The 23250-nt window shown below is 34.8% G+C and overlaps 1 protein-coding gene across 3 annotated transcripts in view; it reads right to left on the bottom strand.

The window, feature by feature from the left end:
* LOC101745839 (regulating synaptic membrane exocytosis protein 2) overlaps positions 1–23250 on the bottom strand; it is a 148420-nt gene that overhangs the window by 30500 nt on the left and 94670 nt on the right. For all 3 annotated transcript variants that reach the window (XM_038013759.2, XM_038013760.2, XM_038013761.2), the window contains exons 3-5: positions 16053–16263; positions 3774–3888; positions 519–624 (exon numbers count right to left, since the gene is read on the bottom strand). In XM_038013759.2, the coding sequence (XP_037869687.1) occupies positions 519–624; positions 3774–3888; positions 16053–16088 (257 nt within the window). In that variant the 5' untranslated portion in view covers positions 16089–16263. The remainder of the gene's footprint in view (positions 1–518; positions 625–3773; positions 3889–16052; positions 16264–23250) is intronic.

Here is a 23250-nt window from a genome sequence, read left to right as displayed (position 1 = left end):
TGCGCGAAAGTATATACTATGAACACACCAATAAATCATTTTTAATGATGAGGCTAATATTAGAATGAATTGTCTATACTAATATTATAAAGAGGAAAGATTTGTTTATTTGTTTGTATTGAACAGGCTCCGAAACTACTGAACCGATTTGAAAAATTCTTTCACTGTTTCGAAGCTACACTATTCCCGAGTGACATAGGCTGTAATCTTTTTCAAAAAAATTAGGGATCCTTACTTAAACTCCAATAATGTAACCCAATATTAAATGTAAAATATTCTTTACATCGCGTACACTGCGAATACTATTGATGATAGAATAAAATAATGTACTACGACTTTGTAGAACACATTATTATTTACAAAAAGTGTCGTGACAGCGTATGTCTAACTATTATAGTTGTGCCGCAATAAGTGTAAAAATAAAACAAGTTCAAATAGCGTTGAATTTTTTGTTAAAAACCCGAGCGGAGCTGGAGCGGGCCGCTAGTTTATTATATTTGGAAGTAACGAATGGTTACCGCTCGGTTTTAGGTTGCGCGGCGGGCGGCGGCTGGCCTGGTGGTGGGGTCGGCGCTGGTTCGACCGCACTTTCCGTCACTCCTTGTTTTGGGCCTAGTTTTGTTACTGTAAAAACAAATAAATATCAATTTGAGAACAAAAAATACGTAAATTAAAATATAAATTTTATGTTTGTATACATTTATGTTGCTTTATGTTTATGCCAAATGAAAAAGAGGGCTCATTATGCTTTTGAATAACTTTATTCAATATTTATGTTCTCAATAAAATTTAATTTTTAGTTCAATTACGCCGGACTCTTTGACAGAGTAGACTCTTGAATAGACTTAATTGACCAAAGATTTTCGATTGTAAGTAGACTTAGTTGTTTTTGAGAAAACTGACATAGACTTCTTCCATAGCGTCGTTGTCGATTAATTCGGGTTAATATAGACTTTATTGTTCGACACCATCCAGTTCTTTTGAATGTTTGTATGTCCATATTATACTGTTCTTTTTTGCCTGGGTGAACGAACTCTAGACCCACCCATGGTTAAGTATAGCTTCGCTTATTGAAGTCAGTCGTACATAGCCCGCCCGACATGTCAGATACTTGTGACAATATACGGAGTAAAATCGGAATTAACTTGTTTTATTTATAAAGGACGCTTATCACCTTTACCATGCCTTGTAAACCGTTCAGTGTCCCTTATAAGCTTACATTAAGTTATTACCAGGAGCAAGAGATATCAGAACATGAATACCGTGACTCACATGAAATATTATTCGACCTATCGAACCGTAAAGCATGCCTGCTTAGGAGCAAAATTAAGCTGGTTGGTGGTACCTACCCGTGCGGGCTTATACAACGTCTTACCACCAGCAAAAAGTCTGCTCAACTATGAATGTAAAACATCCAACGATGATGAAAATTCAAATAAGTCACGAGTATGTTCCGTCGAACAAGGAATATGCTGAGAATGCACGAAGGTGACTTCTATACCTATATCGCTCGATTTTGCGCGAGAACATCGTAGCTGGAGGTATTTTGCTATGAATATTGAGAAATAATCACAAATTCCTTGGGTAACTTTTCCAGATAGTGCTGAACGACTGAAACGTTTCGCGTAGAATGTTCTAGTTCGATATAGTAACATGTTTATAAACATATTCTCAATTTAAATAACTTATACTAGTTACTAAGCACGCGTTTTAGCGTGATGTTATCGAAACATCGTTGGTCTGAGCTTATAACTCAAATTACGGTAAGTAGTTACTATTGCTAATGAGAATCATGCGAGCGGTAAAATCAAAGCGCTGTCTACCGCAGAGAACTCCTTTCAAGTCTCGTTAAAAGAAAGACGTGTCACTGCGTTCCAGAAACACTGTGGACACAGTTCACTCTACAGGTTTGAAGCAAAAACGATATCTTGAAACATACCGTGGTTCAATGTCTTGGTAGAAAAATAATGTCTGTTCCGATGACGTTAAGAAAATAAGATCATAAAAGGAGATAGGTAGATCATCTTAAACAATACCAAAAGACACTCCCTTTGCAATATATCGTACATACAAGACTTTAAGACTCTCTTTAGTCTCAGAGGTAGAATTATTTTTGTCCTAAAGAGTCTCGTATCGAGTAACTATGCCAGGGTTCAAATCCTCTGGCACGCATCAATTTTACAAATAAATACGTATTTATCAAACGTTCAAAAATAACTTTTATTTTGGACGAATACTATTGTGGTAGAAACATGAATTACATTAATAATTTATAAATATATGTAGGCAATTACTAGTGTTTAGGCGTATAGTAAGTCTAGAATTATCCTTTTAGATGCTAGAACACATAGATACTATAACAATAGATACTGCTATGAACTAAGAGTTAGAAACTATAAACTAAGCTTAAAATTATTAAAACGGGACTTAACATAAAATAAAAGGGTTAATATTGAGACTGTCATTGTTTATGACCAAGCGTAGACAAGTATCGGTAGACCATGATAATGAAAGTGGGTCTTAATCAATTTTATGTTCAACGTGGTCATGGGTTAGTGCGCTCGTGATCACAGCTCTTGATAACACTTGACTGAAACGTCGCAAGGAGATGTTCAAAAGAAGTAATTGTTTAATGTAAATTGTACTTACTAATAAAAGTAGAAACGTGTAAATATGTATATAGTTAATTGAGTATTAGAATCGTCAAAATTTTAAAGATTCATTTTATAATTTACAACGCTAATTACTGAGTTAATTAAGCATAGATGTTGTTAAATGTATGTAGACTAGGCCGTAAATAATAAAGCTAGAACTTCAAATTTTACCCCGATCTTCAAACTTCTACGTGACTAGTTTGCGAACTTAAGAATTATGGTTGTTATCTTGATAAAATGCGATACGAAATTATTTTAGGTGTGCGCCGGTTCATGTCTATATCTTCAAAGTTTGTTCAGCTTAAACTTTCGGGATCGCCGTAATCATGACTCCGCTATATTTTTGCTCATTCATACCGATAAAGAGAATTTCACCCAAAGTGATGAATGGTTATTGTTTAGTCATAAGAGCTAACGATAGGCACCCTCTGAACACGTTAAGTTACCATAGGGCTGTGATTTTCATACATCGCCGACGTTTTTATTTGCCATTATTTTTTTAAATCACACGTCATTCGTACAGTTTATTATTGTTAGTTCTAAAAGTAATGCATTCTTTTATCGACAATAAATCAATGACGGTTTATGTTATATAATAGGTTGGGCTTCTCTAACTGAAGATCCTTATTATTTTCCTCTTTTGTTTCAAGAGCACTTCCCGAATATCTTGAACATCCTCGTAGTTCCGTTATTACACACATTTCAGTTATTACTTTTACTCTGACTTATTTTGCTCATTCTAATAAGGTTTTTGATTGTGTTCGTAAATGGAGACACTATGACACTCCTGAGAGTAGTAATTATCGTTACACATGGAGGCCGGCAATATCAGGTACACAGTCAAACCGTTGTTTTCATGGGTAGACTAACTCGGTTCATATGCGAGCTGTTGGAACTCGGAACATGTACATATATTATATATCATATTAGATTATAAGCAATTGAAACCTTACATATTTGATAAAAGATCCCCACGGAATACAAAGGTATTTTACACTAGGGATATGTCCTCGAACACGCATTTATCAAACCTTTAAGTTATACGATCTATAATCACGACTACGAGGCATGTACATTGTAACAAGAAAATTTGTAACAAAATTGTACTAAATGGCTTACCTTTGTCTTGGGCGTTGAGTAACGATGAAGAAAGTGTTTGGCGTAGTTTTCCGAAAGTGCCTGGCGATTCTATCTGCCCAGGCACAGTACTTGTCGTGTCTTCGGTCGCCACCATCTGCGTCGAAAATATTTCATATAAGTAATTTTCAATAAGGTAACCAATATATTATGAATCCTTGACCTACTTCGATGAAAGAAAACTCTACTCACTGAATCTCATTAATTTTAATAGTAACTGGACGTATCATAGGCCCACTTGGATAAATCTAAGTTTCGCCTTATTTCAGCCCCAACCTGTTATGAATGATGGAACAAAGCAATTGAGACTTCGACCCTATGTGAGGTAGGTGGTGACATTCATGTGGTGTGCTGCCTAGGGGCTTTTGTAAGCATTTAACACTAGATAGGCCGCTAGCTTGTCAATTCAACAAGAGCAATATAAAAATTTTAAAAAACATTGAGATCATCGACATTGGTTTTCATATTACGAAGTAAAACCTGATCCTTTTTACATGTTTTATGATTTTTGTGGATTGTTTCTAACAATCGGGATAGCAAACCGAAATGAACAAAACAATACAAATAGGACGCTAACTATAGCGCCTTGACTTTTGGGTCGAGGGTCGTGAGTCCAATTCCCACTACGGACACACATTCGTGTGACGAACAAGTTTGCAACTCATTGGGCGTTATACATTAAGGTATATAATAATATGGTAATTTTGTTTTTTTTTTGTAAAGTTTACAAAGGACAGGGAATCGCAGTTTGTGTTCAGATGATCGAGTGTTGTGTATTCCTGATTATTTATTATTTTTGTCAGTGACGTATTCAATTATATATTAAACAAATTTAATTTGGCTTTCGGTAAAAATGTTGTCTCAAATATTGCTCTGTCACATTCATTAAGTCACTGCGCCATCTGCAAATTTATTAAGCTTGTTATCTCTGAAAGTAGTTTTTAAGACATTAAAATTATTTATTTAGTCCTCGTTTTGATAAGTGTCTTTAAAATATGTACTTAGATGCTTATGTTTAATATTTTAAGTAAACCTTAATCGATTTCTTCATTGTCAAAATTCCTTAATACATATTTATATGGAATATGTTATTTTTAAAAAAAAACTACTTGATAGAAGATCCGACTTCATTTCCTTGTTTAACGACACAAATTCTGTATAATGATAAGTATGTTTATAAAACACTTAACTCTGTAGAAAACTCATGTCGTGGAAAGCGACACCACCCCACGATAAAACTCTTCATACAAAAATAACGACTCCGTAATGCTGTCGTAAATTTTATGGGGAGCAACAGATGGAGAATGAAATACATCAGAGACGGGAAAATCAATATTGTCGCCTCTCGATCTGAACTTTGGAGGGTTTTTATTGCTACGCCATCAAGCCATCGCAAACTTTCTATTTTAGTAAGTATAGATCATGTACTTATATATATACACAAAGATCAGGCTCGTTAGAACACTAATATTCTCTATATTTCTATACGCTGCTGAGACGTGGACCGTGCGAGACGTGGAAAGGAAGAAAATAGACGCTCTGGAAATGTGGTGCTGGAGAAGAATGCTTGGAGTTTCGTGGACCGACTTTCGTACAAATGTCTCGATACTTCAGGAACTCGGCATCAAGCAGCGTCTATTTGGTATAGTACAGTCTCGAATGGTGAATTTCTTCGGACACGTTTCGCGACGAGATGGCCGGTCCATAGAACGCCTCGTTGTACAGGGAAGCGTTGATGGTACAAGACCGCGCGGGAGGCCACCAATGCGGTGGACCGACCAAATTAAAACTGCAGTGGGAGGTCCCCTAAATGAGTGCAGTAGAATGGCCTCGAGCAGGGAGAGATGGCGCGACATCGTGAGACGCATCAAGTCTACCCCTTCCAACACTACATGACGATCACGACCACTCTGTCAAGAGTGACACGACTGAGAAGAAGAAGAAGAAGAAGATCATGTACTTACTCTCTGTAAGATTTGTTATCGAGAGACGTGTTGACCTAATTCTAATTATAATGTATATGTATTATTATAGGTCATGTGACGCGCCTATGACTCGAGAATAGCTTATGATGAAAATAACTTCTCAAGAACGAACTAAAATGGAATCTTTAAAGTTCAAAGGGTGCGACAAGATTTTTATTGAGTAAATAAATATACCTATATATAGTTATATCTATACCTATACCTATATACATATATGTAAGCTTTTAAAAGATTAAGTGTTTATAAGCTAGCTTTTGTGTTTATTTAAGAAATACGATGCACGCTCTAAAAAGTCTTTTTATATTTTACTGTTATGAAATAAAATGGTTTGTCTGTAGTGTTACGTAGTAGTACGCTAACGATCATTCCCAACTTAACGTTTCAATTCAATGCAAGTATCAACTATTCCTGTTCGATTACTAGATACGAACAAAACAAAATAACACCAACGAATTTTGTGAGTTTCTAGATTATCAAGAACTTGTATATGTAAGAGTTATTAAGAAATAATGAAATGGTAATCAACAAAATACGGACGATATAAAAGCTATTGCTGGTCCTCGATGGATACAGGTAGCTCAAAATAGAACCAAATGGAAGGACTTGGAGGAGGCCTTCACCATGTTTAATGGGTTCCTGCCAAACATAAGTGAAGAAAAATAAAATTTATTAAATACCTATTTACTTTGTATTTTAGCAGGAAATAAAAGGCTTCTAACTTTATTTTTTATTTTATTTATTTATTTAATCAACAAAATGTTATAAAGATAGCAAAATTAAAATAGACTAACATCTATTTAACTTGCCTAGCAGCTCAATTCACTTTAATGCCCACTTTGCTTCAGAGTGAATTGAGCGATTGCTTCGAATACACCGATTGGAAGACTTATAGCTTGGAGCGTTCTTCGCCCGGTAATACTCGTAATATACCTACATATTTAAAATTGTTTATTGTTGTCGTATTATTAATAAAGCTGATTCATTTAAAAAGAATATTATACGTAGTATAAACTAGACCACAACATCAATACAGCCAGCCTCACGGAGAACAAGATGGTGCTTTTACGATTTTCATGAATATTGTATTAGTTCAAAGCAAAAAGCCTGAGCCTCATCCTAGGGGAGTGTGTGGGATAGTTCGGCCACGACTGACCGCAACTTCCTTTATTCCGACGTTATTAGATTTTCTAGCGGGTCGGCCGGCTAGTGTGGTAAAGCGCTTTCTAGTTAAACGCATAATAAATGAAGACTCTAAATCACTTATCTCACAAATCAAATCATTGCTTTATTACATGTGTGTAGGTACATCCTTTTAATTAGGTATAATTAACATTTCCTTTACTATATATAAGCAACAAACGGTGCAACAAATGATATATAACAGTAAAAGTAAGTCCAATAAAAAACTCCGGTAATAAGCAATAACATACTTTGAATTTGTCCAAGAGTATGTCAGTACAGTTTATTGTTACAAATGGGTTCCGACGACGGTAATTTTTAAGACAAAAAGGACCGAATGATGAAGCGTTCCCATGTTTGGTCCACTTGTTGCCTAAATCTACTATTTACCTTATAGCACTAATGACTGTAGCTGGCAGATATTGTCTTTCGTTTGAAGTCCTTTTTGAGAGTATTTTATTGGCTATTTCACTTATAATCTAAAGCTAATCTTGGTCGCCAGAGTTTTTTTAGTTCATAAATGATAATTTGCAGCCACTTACTTTAATTTTACTTTACTTTTTGAAGCCAACTTAAGAAGCGCATTACTCTAGAATAATTGCAGGTAATTTTGTGTTTGCCCATTTATTTAGAGATATATTCGGAAATGTTACAATCACGTTATTAAAACTCAAACTAAACCGAAAAAAAAGCCAAACGTACTTTGTATACAGAATATATTTTACTCAATTAGTCAATTGCAGATCAATGAACGTAGGTATTCACAACAACAGTGTTGTTAAGTGAATGTTTCGTACCAATAAAAGTTTTACACAACTTACATGTCCTACGTAGTGCAGTCCACAAATAGTCCAAAACGAACACTTTGTGTTCTGTAAAACGTAATTCAAATTAACTATACATTGTATATCGAAACTACAAATTCACAATTAAGATTTTTGAGGACGAAACTTCACTAATGTCAGTAAATACATTTTAAACTGATAAAAGTAGTCGTGTGTAGTGCAACTGCGAAGAGTATATAAGCCTTTACCACTTTTGTTCAATAATAGTCATCCCCGTACTTTAGAGCAATTTCAGAACATGCAGCGTAGTTGTATTGTACATAAATACATGAAATTGAAATGAGTTGATGCCTGGTTGAAATTAACATTATTAATAATGATTTGTAATTATTAGTGACATGGGTGAGCGGTACAGTAATATCGTTCACTCGAGTGCTAAAAAAGTGAGCATTTTAATTAAACGGTGAGAGGTTCGGATCTCTTAACCGACGGTCTATTTATTCTTTATTTATTATTTTGTTCGAACGTTTATGGCACAATAGAGGCGGTCGCAATAATGGGCGGCTTCTTTCACGTGCGTTTCATCCGAACAAGCCCTCGATGGAGGCTGTATGTGGGAGGGCCGACCCGCGGGTGAAGACCGTACAAAAGAATGTAATTACACGTCATGAGCAAACCACTCAATTGCTCTTTTATTGTATTTTTTTAAACAGTAGCTACTTAAACTATTGCTATATTAAATTTCATTTTTCTTATTACTAAATTTTATAAATATTTTACAAAGGAGTGTACGTTTTCTCAGTTTTTTCCAAACAGCATTTTGCACTAAAGTGAATCATCCCAAATTGTTTATGTGGTCGATAGCACATTTTTAATAAAGTCGTAAAATAGAATGTTCGTACATTCTCATTCTGTTATTGCAATAGTTCGCAATGAGAATCACGAGTACGCCAAGACATCACGACTTGAATGATGCTGCTTGTATTGAGTGAGTCCAGCACCGTCTGTTGTATAGTTTTCAAATAGGAATATATGTGGGGATAAATCTACAGGTGGAGAGACAGTAGTAACTCGAAGAGGGTAGCGAGGCAATTACGCATCTTCTGATTACTAGCTAGAGAGACTAAAATACTCTGACTGCATGCTGTGTATATTACATTTTGATTAAATATGAACAGACATTTGTGTTTAATCTAAGATCGATTGTCCCATTACTGAAAGAAAAAAGAAAATTTAGTATCATGTGTTTATGATTCTTGAGGATTCCGTTTCTTCCTACATTTTATTATGAGTTAAATATTTTTCCTTATTTACTCAATATAAAGCAATTAAAATCAAGCGCTTCACAGGGTCCAAGGCCCCGTGCGACGGGGAGTCATTCATTTGAAATTCACACAATTAATATACTTAATGTACATTATTTCATGAGTTGTAATTTTCTGAATTCAAAGATGAAACAAGCTGGAGATTGGATCGTTAATCTAACCTACATTTTGTATTTGTACTGGGCTCTGACAATGTGTGTTATACGACAAAATTAGTGCGGGCACAGTGGAAAATGGAACGGAAACCTACTCAAGCGGCCCTTGCACTGAGTCGACGTGTGAGATTTATATCCGTACTTAGCCTTTATTACGCCCGAAGTGAAGGGTACTTTCGTCTTCGTTAAACAATGTAAGAGTTAAAATCTCTGGTTAATGTGTGGAATTTTCAGATTTGAAATCCCAGGCTTAGGATTTATTATATGGGCTCAATTGCAACAAGTCGGCGAATAATTTAAAGTAAATTTATTTGAAATCACTTACAAAACAAATAAATTACCTTGTTTACATCAACTGTTTTTGAAACTTATTAGTTACATTCCAAATAATTTTTAATATTAAGCTTTTTTATAATTTTCCATCGAAAATTATAAGAGCATATAGTTATTTTTCTATTTTATTATATTTCTATTTTTTTCTATTGATTTATTTCCATATATTTCAAAAAAAATAGAGTCACATGTTTATTTATTGTCATAAAATGATTTAAAAATCATGTCGTGTTGAATGTACGAGCACATACCTACATAAAAAATATAAACAACACATTCCGCTGAAAGTTAACTACGCCAAATGGTGATTTAAGCTAGCTAAGGACGTCGTTTGTCCTATTTGATACTACACGAATTACGAGAGAGATGTATCGCTACAACACGCTACCATAATAGGTATGCTACGAGCATTCGTAACTTAAGCTACAATGTTTGCAGTGTTCTAACAAAATAATATGTAACAATTTATCCCGGCTTGCCATCTAAGTTAAGACTTGTTTACTTCACTTCGGTGATCTAAACTACAAGAACACAGGTTATATACAGTGCTTTTTATAACACAAGTCGGGTAGAAGTTTTACTGGTTGGTAGGACGTATTGTGGGCGTGCACAGTTAGATTTCTGCCTATTTTTGCCGCGAAGCCATTTGAGAGGCACGATACACGTTATACAATATCGTACAACGAGTATCGTGGGAATTCGAGTTCATGTCTCAAGGTAAGTAGCAGGACTCACAGTGTGATTTTAATGACTTGTGATAATTTTTTAATAACAGGTAAGCCCTTTGGTCGTTTGTGCTTTCCTAAATAAATAAAAAAAAAAATAGGTGAGCTGAAGATGTGTGGTTACTAGAGAACATAAGCCTCGAAATATGACTGGCCATCTGCCTGATGACTCTGAGATTTAAGATTGTATTTAAATCCAATAAAATGATGGCACCGCTACACACGTAGATGCTGCCCCACCCACGCAACGTTCTCTAATACCGTTAAAACTTGTCTACAACAGACGTTAATTAATTCGAATCGAGTACTTTGAAATAAGGCATTTACTAGATAGAATCACTGTGACGTGTTTGAAATAGATCTCATTTGAATAGAATATACTGGAACATCAAAGTTCCATTATCGTTCACGGGCCACTAAATGATGAGCTGCCGTGTGTGTCATGTCAAACTTTAACTTTCACTGCAAATGATTGCTGTAGCGAACAGAGTTTGTAATTAATGTGTTGTGGTATTAGGCACATATTTCAAAAGACATTAATAATAATCGTTGTGATCTATGATACATATATCCTTTGTAGGCTGAATATTATTCATTTTGAATGTAGAACACATTTATCAGGTCTCCGATTTTAAATGAAATATGGAGGTTCTTAATTTAAAGTGATTGTTATTGTTTGTTATAACAGCAATAAGCTATATATATGATTTGATTCTTGTGCATAATTATATTAAAAACTAAACTCGAAAGATGTATGTTTCATAAATCACATTTTTTAATTAATCAATATTGATAAGAGTATGGGAATTTCGTAGATCTCTTTTATATAAGGTTAGTTAGACTCAGAGTACTCTTGATGCTGGGTTATATTCAATTTCAACCATAAGAATGAAGTCTTGATTTTATCGGTACCTACACCAGTTCTGCGGCCATTTGCCAAAATAACTTCTAAGACATAGGTTGTGTTTGTACTTCGCTACACCAAAATGAATTATTAAAATGCCCGTAGCTATGAATAAAGTAAATTAAACGACAAGTTCGAGTTGTGGCAGCGAATTTATTGAACGAATTTCAGAATCCATTAACATGATCGTAAACATCCAATTTGTTATTTAAACACGAACACACAAATTATAATGTAAAATGAAACTATCAAACTTTAATGATGTCAGTTTGTTTAAAGGGTAATTATTAAATGACTTTTAAATAATTAACTGATTTTGTACAGTTGGAAAAGCTGCATTTAATGTATGCAATTGCGGAATTTTATGAACAAATGAACAATAAAATTATTTGACTGAGTAGTGCTCTGGTTTTATTTTGCGATTGACCGTAACGTGTAGAAAACATTGATAGTGGAGATCAGCTTAAAATAGAATTCTGTTGAGGAATATATTTCTTCTGTGCATGTGTTTGTCAGTGTACTCCTCCTAAACGTCGTTTGAAGTCGTCGTGGCTTAACGGATAAGACGTCCGGTGCATTCGTGTTGAGCGATGCACCGGAGTTCGAATCCCGCTGGCAAGTACCAATTTTTCTAATGAAATACGTACTCAACAAATGTTCACGATTGATTTCCACGGTGAAGGAATAACATCGTGTAATAAAAATGAAACCCGCAAAATTATAATTTACGTAATTACTGGTGGTAAGACCTCTTGTGAGTCCGCACGGGTAGGTACCACCACCCTGCCTATTTCTGACGTGAAGCAGTAATGCGTTTCGGTTTGAAGGGTGGGGCAGCCGTTGTAACTATAATTGAGACCTTAGAACTTATATCTCAAGGTAGGTGGCGCATTTACGTTGTAGATGTCTATGGGCTCCAGTAACCACTGACAAACACCAGGTGGGCTGTGAGCTCGTCCACTCATCTAAGCAATAAAAAAAAAAAAAACGGCTGGACCGATTTTAATGAAATTTCTTCAGGTGCATTCAAGAATGGTTTAGATTTACAATTTGCAGTCGGTATCTAGGTTAGTTATCTTTACTGGAAATAATTTATATGGCAAAACAACGTTTGCCGGCCCAGATAGTATTACTATAAAGTAATTTTAAATGAAAAAACTCAAATAGTTCTACAATAGATGGTATTGATATTAAATAGGCTGTGTAATTTCGGCCTAGGGACAGCAGCGTTCTCCAGGTATTATATGACTGTACTGTGATTTCCAACATGCACAAAATACTTGTAGCAGAAGCACACACATTTAGTTGCCAATTCTAAGGTGCCGTTATACAATTCCACGTCCACATATTACGGGGCTGTTTGCGGCAATTACGTTGTGTTATTTATTTAGAACAAAAAAGATCGTGATCATCAGAACTACCTCATTTTATAAAAGCTGAAAGCTATTCTGCGCATGTCCGCAACAGAGATTGGAACGATCGGCGACTATGAAGTTTGGATAATCGTGTCTTTCGAAGATTGCAGGTAGCAAAGGTGTTTAAAGCGTTAATTTTTATATTATTCTTCTATTTAAATGTAAATTATATTATTTCGTTTTTGTAAATTAATTTTTTTGTCAGTACGATTATGTGTATATTGGAATTATCCAAAAAATATGTCTTATTCGCCTTCGCCTTCCTGTGTGTATCTCGTTTTCGCATCTAGAACTTTGACGTTTAGTATTAACGAAACTGTCTGACTATTCAGGAAACCTCTTTTAGTATCTACCCAAGTGACATTATAAAATTCAGCATTTATATTATAAGGAAAGTAGAACTACCATTTATTAAAGTTTCGGGGTTTTCGTCCGGTAGGGACTACCGTCGTACTAAGTCTAGCAATGAACGACGAGAATTTTTATATTATGCTGAAGATATTTTTATGGAAGTTGTACGTAATAATAGTTCTAACCTAGTTCTTGTCTTAGGAAGATACCATTTCCTTTTACAGAGTGCTCAAAGTTTTTTTTTCGAAATCAATTTCATTTTTTATTGATCCATGTTCCTTCTAGCTTTATTTACCAAATAGGTAACATACATATCTACTGGTTTTAGTCATACAACTACGCCAATGTTTTGATCCTGGGACAGTGACAATTATTATTCACCTAACCTGTGTTAACCATAAACTTTTTTAAAACATCTGATATGCTCGTGTCAAGCGTTACAAATATTCCAGTGCTCAAATTCAGAAGGCAGGTGTACATAATGCGTGTTTAAGGATAACTTGAATGAGTTATTAATGGCATCGTGTCATTCAAATTAAACCTGCAAAAATTATGATTTATGTTTATTTTCAAGCTTGCATACAATAATTTAATTAAAACTTATAAATCCAGTTGTATGAAGACCTTCATATTTTAGACTTGAAGTGGCTTTATGTCACATTTGTATCCTGTCAGATCAGATAAACGATCTGTGATTTCACACGAAAAAAAAACAAGTAAACAAAATTAATTTCATTTATTTGAAAATTTTTAATACATCTAATATGAAGAATATTAAAAATACAACATTTAATGGAACATTAATATACATTCAGACTGCTCCATCGTAAAGTCCAGTCGTTTCTGTTTTATGGAAATTAAAATCTAAAATAGGAATACATATAAAGTTGAAAGAGTTGCTTTAATATGCACGCTTTGATAAGCTGAGCCTTTATGCAGTCCGCCGTGCACTAATAGAGTCGTCAAACTAGAGCGGAGCTCTGACGAGTCTTTTCAACAGATTTGCGACTCGACTGAGTTTCTTTTTGTATTTAGATCCAAGTACAGTTTCACATAGAATAGGATTAACAGCATTTAAAAATTTCCATTAATCCACACTGATACGTTGATTATGAATACAGATTATCTCAGTTTTAAATAATTTACACGAAACGTATTTAATAATTAAGTCCATCTAAAACTGCAATTTTTAATGACTGAATTATCAGATTATTTTTCTTCGTTTTATTTTAATTTTTACTGAATCCTCATCTACTATGTTTCTATGTAGCTCCATTAATTTTAACCCCCAAAAACCTATCTAAAATATCGGTAACCTGTTTTTGTACCGTCGCGGTCTCGCACACGTGTAACACAATTCTATTTATATCTGTCACAAAGCCATCACGTATTTCGTTTTTAAGATTTGGAAATCCGTTGTATGAAAGAAATGGACACCTCAATCTTCAATGTCTTAGTGTTGGTAGTGGCATTCATCTTCTGGTGCCTATGGTCTTCCGTAAACGATTTAAGACCAGATGGTTCGTGAGCTTGATGCCGTTTTGACTACAATAAGCCCACAAAAATAGCTTCTATCTAATAAAAACTATTATTACAACTACAAACATAGTATATCTAAATACTAATATGTATTTCTTATCAGCCGCCATGTTTTATCTACATTCACGGAGGAATTATGAGTTCGTAAAGAACTATACCTTACTATAATGTTTGTTCGGTAGGCTTATTATGGGCGAACACGAAAGCACAGTATTTTGCTTTGATGAGGAAGAAAGACGTTTCCGCTTCACGGAGCGTTAACTGATCGTGCACGTTAGTGAGGTGACATTCCAGCAAACACAAATACCTACATAAATTGACTCACAAACTTTGAAAATTAAGGAATATTCGATTTAGGAATTAATAGAAACATTTCAATATTAAAAGAGAATTGAGAAGCAATTTTCGTACGATTGGCTGGGTATGTTTGTAGCCCAGATTTTTTTTAAAAATGACCTTGGTTCTTGTAGGTAATTTGATTTAAAGAAAAAAGAACGGGTTCAATTATTATTTAAGAAGATGCAATACTAGAATGTTAAAATAAAGTAGTGAAATGAGATATAAATCAAACACTGCATAGTACAATTTCATTTTTAATTTGTGCCCTGTTGTGTTACGAAATTCTTCAAATTATTTAATTCCGTGTTATACTCAGTGCTTAAAATTTAACAAGAGAGCGGACTGCTACGGGGAATTTTAATTAAAACACAGTACGGTATGCAATAAAATCAAAATAGCTATTCACATTTCACACAGATGTCACTTTATTTATGAAATATGTTCCTAAAAATTCTTCTGAGATTACTTGCTCACGTTTTCAATTGATTTAGTGAATGTTTATAATTGCTGACCATGTGAAACGTTAGAGGAATGTTTGCGGCCTAATGGCAGGAACACATTGCTAAAAATATTGGATCGCTGTTTCAAATGTGGGTCAAATGGGAAGCTTTAATTTAGTTGTCGACTAGTAGATAGTGCTAGTTAGATTCTTCTAGAAGTTTGACTTTCTTACATATTTTTGTTGACGACGATTGTCGACCCAAAAATATGTATAAATCCGATTTTAGTGAAAAACAGAATTTGAGTCTACACAGTCTATTATTAATACACATTATTTTCGAATTCTGAGATAAAACATCAGCTCTATTAGTACTCTAAAGCTAAATGCAATATGCAACCTAAGAATTTTTTTATCAGTAATATTGCATTTTCGATCATTATTAATCATTTTCCTTTGAACTGTAAGAATACAAAAGATCACAAACGACTAAAATATTTATGGACACACGTTATCTATGTGATCTATAGATCATTTAATATTGTAATTTGTAAATATTGTTTTTGTATATTGCATTCCGTAATGTTACTGACGAGGATACTGAAGACAGAGAGAAGTAGAGGGTAGAGTAAAGAAGCTAACCCCAACACCATGTGGGATAAATAGCTAGGAAGACAGGGAGAAAGATAATATTGTAGTTTTAGTAGCAAAGAACCATTAAAATTGTTTCTTTGTTTAGAAAAAAAAAACGAATATTTTTGTTCGACATGAAAACAAATTGACTTACCTTCTTCATAAAAGACATCACGTTGGTTGGGAGCATGTTGCGGTCTGTTCTTGCTTCGTTACTACAATATCACATCATCACCCCACTGGGTACACTGCACAAGCGACTTGATTCAGTCAGGGATGAGAACTTCACCAATAAAGCACGACATTTTATTCACTGATTTTGAATCTACTTTAAGGATGTCAGTCTGTTAATTATCTGCGTGTACCTGAAATGAGTAATACTGTTTTAGAAAAGAAGTAGTAATGGAGCGACAGCGTAACAAGCTCCCGACTGATCTAGCGAAGCAATCGGGAGAGAATGAGGCTATATTCGTGAGTAGGCGTTCAACAGGTTTCTACTTTGCTTAGTCGGTTAAGGTTCTTCTTTCAGATTACACTAGACGGGACGGAACGTAGCAAAACTATTTTCAGAGATAATCACATTCTTTACTATTATTGTTAGCCTTGATTACATGTAGATATTCGTCATGTGATTTACGTAATCGTAAAGTTTGGATGATATTGGGTAGTTCGACATTTGGTTTATATGTTATTAACAATTCATCACAATAAATTAGGCGATAATAGTGCAGTGATTTTATAACGAAATGCAATTTTTAACTACTCCTTCTATCGATTTTTGCTAAAAAATTACCATTTATTTTATTATTACACAAAATTTATAAGCTTAATCACACTTCGTAAGCAAAAAAAATATTCAGAATAGGTTTGGTACATATTGAAGATAGATATGGAGATTCCTTATAAATTCCTTTCATGAATTTCTTATAGGAAACGGTATTCTGAGAATCCATTATGCTAAAGACGTGTTTGAAGGAAAATGAAAAACTTGAGGGAATTATTATCTTAATGAGCTCAGCGATCCGCTCGGCTAATGTGTTTGTAAAGTTATTCTTAAATATTTTACATAAAATTTATAGGTAGGTATCTATTATAATTTGTTCTAATAATTAAAATATTAAAAAGTTGGATCATTCAAAAGCCCTGTACAATAATACATTTAAACTATTCAAATTTGAAGCTCAAACAGAGAAGAGTAGAATGAATTTAACTGAAGGCTTATAATGTACAGCCATTCTTCATGCTTGAGGCAAATATGAATTCTATTCCCGAGTCATGTAATCCGCAAGTGATTACGTATTTAAAATGTTGGAGCGCGACGGGAACGGAATTTAGGTACAAAAATCCGTAACGTATCCAAAGGAAAATCGTTTAAACGTGCGCTGATTGAACTGATTTTACTATTTGTAGGTTACTCTGTCGGTATATTCCAATTTAAATTTGGTATATTATCGGAACCGAGTCGATGCGACGGTACCTGAGCGGAGATTGCATCGCTAGTTAAATCGATACTCGATATCTTCAAAGGCCATCCACTAGTTATTTGCTGTAGCCGTACCAAACAAATAAATTGGACTGCACTATGTGTAGGTTTACAGTAGTAGTCGAGAAAGTTTAATTGGATTCTTTCAGAATTAACTTTGACTTCAAATTTATAATGTTAACTATTAATCATAGTATCATTCATTTCAAACGTTAGTAAGCTTGCTTAAACTTGCAAAAAAAATTGCTGTCATTACATAGGTATGTGATGACGGCCTAAATTAGAACATCCTTAGCTCTTTCCATGTCGTATCTAAGGGATCTAAAAGTATCTAAGGGATTTAGGTGGTAAGGGGTAATACTAATCTCTGAATAATATTTGTATTGTCAGTATTGTGATCACCAACGGGAATTTACTAGTAGTAAGACGTATCGTAATTTCGCACGAGTAAGTACCATAATCCTTTCTATCTCTGCCACTAAGTAGTAATTCATTCCTTTTTGGAGGGTTCCTAGAGTGGAACAGCCGCTATACAATACCATTGAGACTTCCGGTAAACCGGTAACCACCTAACATCAGGTGAGTCGTAATCTTTTTCACTCCTTCTCTTCCTTTTTTATTTAATTTTTTAACGCGATACAGAAAAAATAAATTAGTAATATTTACTGGTTAAAGAAACATAAAAATCCAGACATCAAACCCCACAGAAAATGTACACTGTACTTTTCAGAGCCTCGAATCTGAACTGCCAAATGTGAACAAAGCTAGGCCCCTTCGTAGAGTAAATACTCCTTTCATATTCAAAATATTTTCTCGTTTGCTGCCTCAGATATTGCAGCTGTTGATTTTAACTTGTCCGCAACGAACAAAGCTGGCTGGTGGTAAATTACGTAAATATTTTGCTGGGACATTGAGTGCGATATTAAATCGCGCGAGTAAGTCGATTACAGGGGCTATCTAGCGCGGCACGCTGCGCCGGATTACCCTGGATGATTGGAGTGGGCTTACGCCGAGCCTAACAAACTAACCTAAGTACTTTATCTCCTCTTTTTACACACTAATAGTATTTTCTGTGCGAAAGCTTTTGATGTTGGCACCAGCAATCGGTGTATTTTTGTATCTATCGGTATATATTGTGCGAAAAATCTCCAAGTTTCAGAAAAAATTGCTGAGAAAGTGTATACTGACTTGTTGATAAATGATCATGGTGCGTATTATTTTATCTAGATCTGACTAATACCTGTTAAGTTATTAGCAAATTTTCATTTATTTATAAAAAATTCTTATAGGTTTTATTAGTTTAATTAACGAGCTTGTAGACCAGTTGGTCTTATAATAATAATAATAATATTGACTCTTTTTTGACACGGCATGTACAGAGTAAGCATATAAAACAAATAATAGACGGTGACATAAATTGGCGGCCTTATCGCTGAAAACGATCTCTTCCATGCAACCTTGCAGTGAGAGGAATAAGCAAACTAGCATGGACGGTGCTATATCTTAATAAACTTAGATAAAAATATATACTTATATACACATGTGAAAAATAAATACACTATAAGATAGACTTACATACGATTAAATATAAATAAATGCTAAAAATATGCAAGTAAATACAAAATAAAATAAGTAGCAACTTGGCATAAAACCAATGCACATATTATTGTGCATTGGTTTTATGCCATTCTGGGAACCTGTGGGCCGTTCACAAAGCTAATTGCAGCATACACGTCGTTAAAACCTGCTACCCAAAGCTAGTTGAACATTTATTTACTCTCGTTCGAATAATTATAAACAATATCATAATTAATGAAAACTAGATGACGACCGGTTTTTTTTTTTGATAACGCCATCTTGTTGTGTCTTTAAAGCGGTTAGTTGCCCTTAATTAAGAAAACTAGTATTATTTTTCGCCAATAGATGTCGGGAAGAGTTGATTATTGACTTCGATCAACAATAGTTGTTGATCGAAGATTATTGAAAAGACGAATAAAAGAACATTTTCTGAAAATAAATCGCAGTTAGATCGATTTATCGCCCCCGAAATCCCCTGTATACTAAATTTTATGAAAGTCGTTGGAGTCGTTTCGAGATTCAGGTTGTTTAAATTAATATACAAGAATTGCTCGTTTAAAGGTATAAGATTTGACACTTTGTCTCACAGTTCATGTTCGATATGTGCACGAATCGTACATGTGATAATGTATTTATCTTTTATTATCCTGCTTTTATTCTTCCATTTTAATCAAGCGCTCTTCTTCGATTAGATAGTTCGGCTTTTTTCAATGGAATTAAGATTTCAATCTTATATTTCTAGGTAGGTAAGTAGCAGCATGCACGTTGTAATGTATTGACTCCGGTAGCGGCTTAACATTAAATAGGTCGTGAGCTCACTCATCTCACCCATTTAAAACGAATGAACGAGCTTGCTCCAAGAGTGATAACCAGAGCCCAGAGACATCAAAAACGTAAATGCCGCCACACACCTTAAGAGATGACTCTTAGCTGTTAGTGGTATATAGTAATGGCTGCCCTACCCTACAAATCGGAACACATTTCTGCTTCGTACTAGAAATAGGTGGGGTACCTAGAAGTGTGGCCTCTCAAGACGCCCTAAAACCAGTTTCGTCTCTATAGACTATTATTTATTAACTTCAATTATGAAATGTTTAGTGAGAGAAGTGTGTGCATGTTGTCCATTTTTATTTAAAAAAAAAACGTAAAACAAAACAATTGAACATCGACAATCATCAGTGGCCACTGAAATAAAGTATCTATGTCCGTGGCCCAACGAATAGAATGTCATTTGTAATCGCATCGAGTGTTGTTACTATACTGGAAATCAAATAAATGAGTCGACTATTATCAAAGCCGGCAATCTGACTTTTGGACAATGATTGGTAAATCAGAAAAACGAATTATTGACTTTGTATTCCATTGGCAGTCACAAAACTCTTCGGAACGACATCTTAGATAAATAACAGGTTAACTATTAACCTTTATTTAATGCAGGTTTTGAACCGTATTCTTTGAAGGAGACGATTATATTCAAATCAATCTGTATTGTCATATCAATAAAATTTTTTTGTCCAAATGCACAGATTGCCACCTTTGATAATAGACGACTCAAATGCAAACAATTATCATTTTGTTTAAATAAATGCGCAGCCAATACGACGAAGCATTGCCTAACGCGAACATCGTGAATAAAAATGAAACTTGTGAAAATTTGTAAACTTTCACAAATATTGGTTAGCCCACGTGGTTACACACCACCACCCTGCTTATTTGCTGCGAATGTCATGCGTTCTCTTCTGGGAGGGAGGGGCAGCCGTTGTTGTCAAAAAAAAACTGAAATAATTGTACCCTTTAATGAATTTATTTCCACGTATCCTTATTAATATTACGGTTTATATATAGTACAGTACAGAGTAAATCCTAATTGACTTATCTTCGAGATATTTCATTAACGGAATATTTATAGGTTTTATAATTAAAATAAAAACCTACAGTGAATCATCCTTTCATGTTTAGGGACATTCTGGCTACAGGCTCATTTTAAGGAAATAAGTATACATATTATACATGATTTATTGGTTCGTATAGATAATTCACTCGATCCTAGTTATTACTGGTGGTAGGACCTCTTGTGAGTCCGCGCGGGTAGGTACCACCGCCCTGCCTATTTCTGCCGTGAAGCAGTAATGCGTTTCGGTTTGAAGAGTGGGGCAGCCGTTGTAACTATACTTGAGACCTTAGAACTTATATTTCGAGGTGGGTGGCGCATTTACGTTGTAGATGTCTATGGGCTCCAGTAACCATTTAACACCAGGTGGGCTGTGAGCTCGTCCACCCATCTAAGCAATAAAAATAATAATTGCATCGGTGTCGATAGAGTATAAATATGTATCATAACGTACCACCAAGCAGCCAGCTAGCTTTTATCGTGCTTGTGATACGATTGATACTTGTAGTAGATAGTACCTACATAAATAGCAAAAAATCAACAAGCATGTCGTTACATAATGAGGTAGTTGTTAATAACTGTAGTTGCTATCAAGTTTTTGAACGAATAGAAAACGAAAAAAAGTGAATGGGTTGATCGAATGAAAGAACCGATTGATTCAAATTGATAAATATTTGAGGTCAATAAAACCAAACAAACTGTTGCAATGCTTTAATATTACTTTATTTAAGGTTTTGTAACTTTCGTACGTGTCCTATATTAATACACGTTTATAATTATTCTACCCAAATATAGGTAAGCTTTATAATCGGTATATACGTTATAAAATATCTCATGCTCCATAAGTTAACATTAGTAAATAATGTAATATATTATTATATACCTAACTTACGTAGGTATTGGTACAGTATAACAAAATTAATAAAATTGTCCGTCAAACAAGCGCAAATTTAACAGAAATCGATTTTACAATGCAATATTGGTAAATTTGTCAAAGGTGTGCAAGTATTAAGTAAGTGTTTAAAGATATATTAATGTTGCCTGCACAGTAAAACCGGTGGTTTTCCGGTCGCGGGTCATTGCGATTACGCACGGGCCGGGCGGCGTGGCGTTGCACATACAATTTTTCCAAAGCCGTCTCACGCAGCTTTACATGGCAGATGTTACCAACCAACTTCTTACCAACTTCTTAATTTCATCTTCATACTACAAAGTAAACAATTGAACAAAGGTGAATTATAATTTTGGTCTAAGTTAAAGAAATATTGCAAAAATTATTAAATTATTATATTAAATTATTATTAGTACAATGTAATTGTTAATTAATATAACATCAATATTATGTATAAATATTTATTGAGCGGGCGACCAAATATGGTAGGTACTATGATTACCCATGTCCTCTTCTTTACATAGTCAGTCCGGAATCAGGCTGCGAAAACATCCTAGGCAGTCTCTACTCCGTCAACTACAAGCGAAGTAAACCGCCCCTTCTTAATATGGTAACACTTTACGAACCTTGTATACTCCTGATCGTTACTTACGCGAGTGCCCACTGAGTTTCTCGCCAGTAGTTATCAATAGGGCACGATTCCGATCCGATGGCTCTTTCTAGGACTAGTGTTAGCAATTTGTTTCTGGCGGAGCCCGTGAGCTCACCTATACCTACGTCCGGACGTAACTGGAATGATCCCCTAGCAAATAGGTAAGGAAAAGAAAAAAGAACGCGAGTTTGGTACTCGGTCACGCGGCCGGAACCCACATAAACTCTCAAAACTCTTCAATTTCGCTTCTTTAAGTTAGCCGTCGGAACACGGTCAACTTAGTAGGTACGTGAAGGAAGAAAATTACACGATGTTCTAAATATTATTTTCCCTAGCTAATCGCTGGTTGCCTAGGGGGCTATGCCAGCTACGCTCAGAAGGGTGTTCTAGATCTCTAATACATCCGTAACCACATAAAACGTCAGAATGCTATTTCATGACGACATACCACACATGTCGCGACCGTCGTCCTTTTTTTAAAAAAAGGCAAGATTACTGGTGGCCCGGTTATTTTGGTTTTTTTTTTTGCTTAGATGGATGGAAGAGCTCACAGCCCACCTGGTGTAAGTGGTTACTGGAGTCAACCAGTAAAAAGTTTCAGTTTCACTAGGACAGGTGGGACACGTTGACCTAGTCCACGCAGCAAACTGGAATATTGAATGTTTTATCTAGGATAGTGCAATCAACCAGTACAGTCTTACAACATAATATCTTCTACAAAGAATAGCTCGATTCCAGAGTACTTAATTATTGTTGTACTATACCGAGAATTATTATCTCGTTATACATTTTGAAGTATACAGGAATTTAAATTAACTACTGATAAGACTAACCATATAATTGTTTTGATTCAGTC

Source organism: Bombyx mori, chromosome 11 (genome assembly GCF_030269925.1).
Source record: "Bombyx mori chromosome 11, ASM3026992v2".
Taxonomy (NCBI): Eukaryota; Metazoa; Arthropoda; class Insecta; order Lepidoptera; family Bombycidae; genus Bombyx; species Bombyx mori.
The sequence above is the reverse complement of the archived record's forward strand: the minus strand, read 5'-3'. Positions and strand labels throughout refer to the sequence as shown.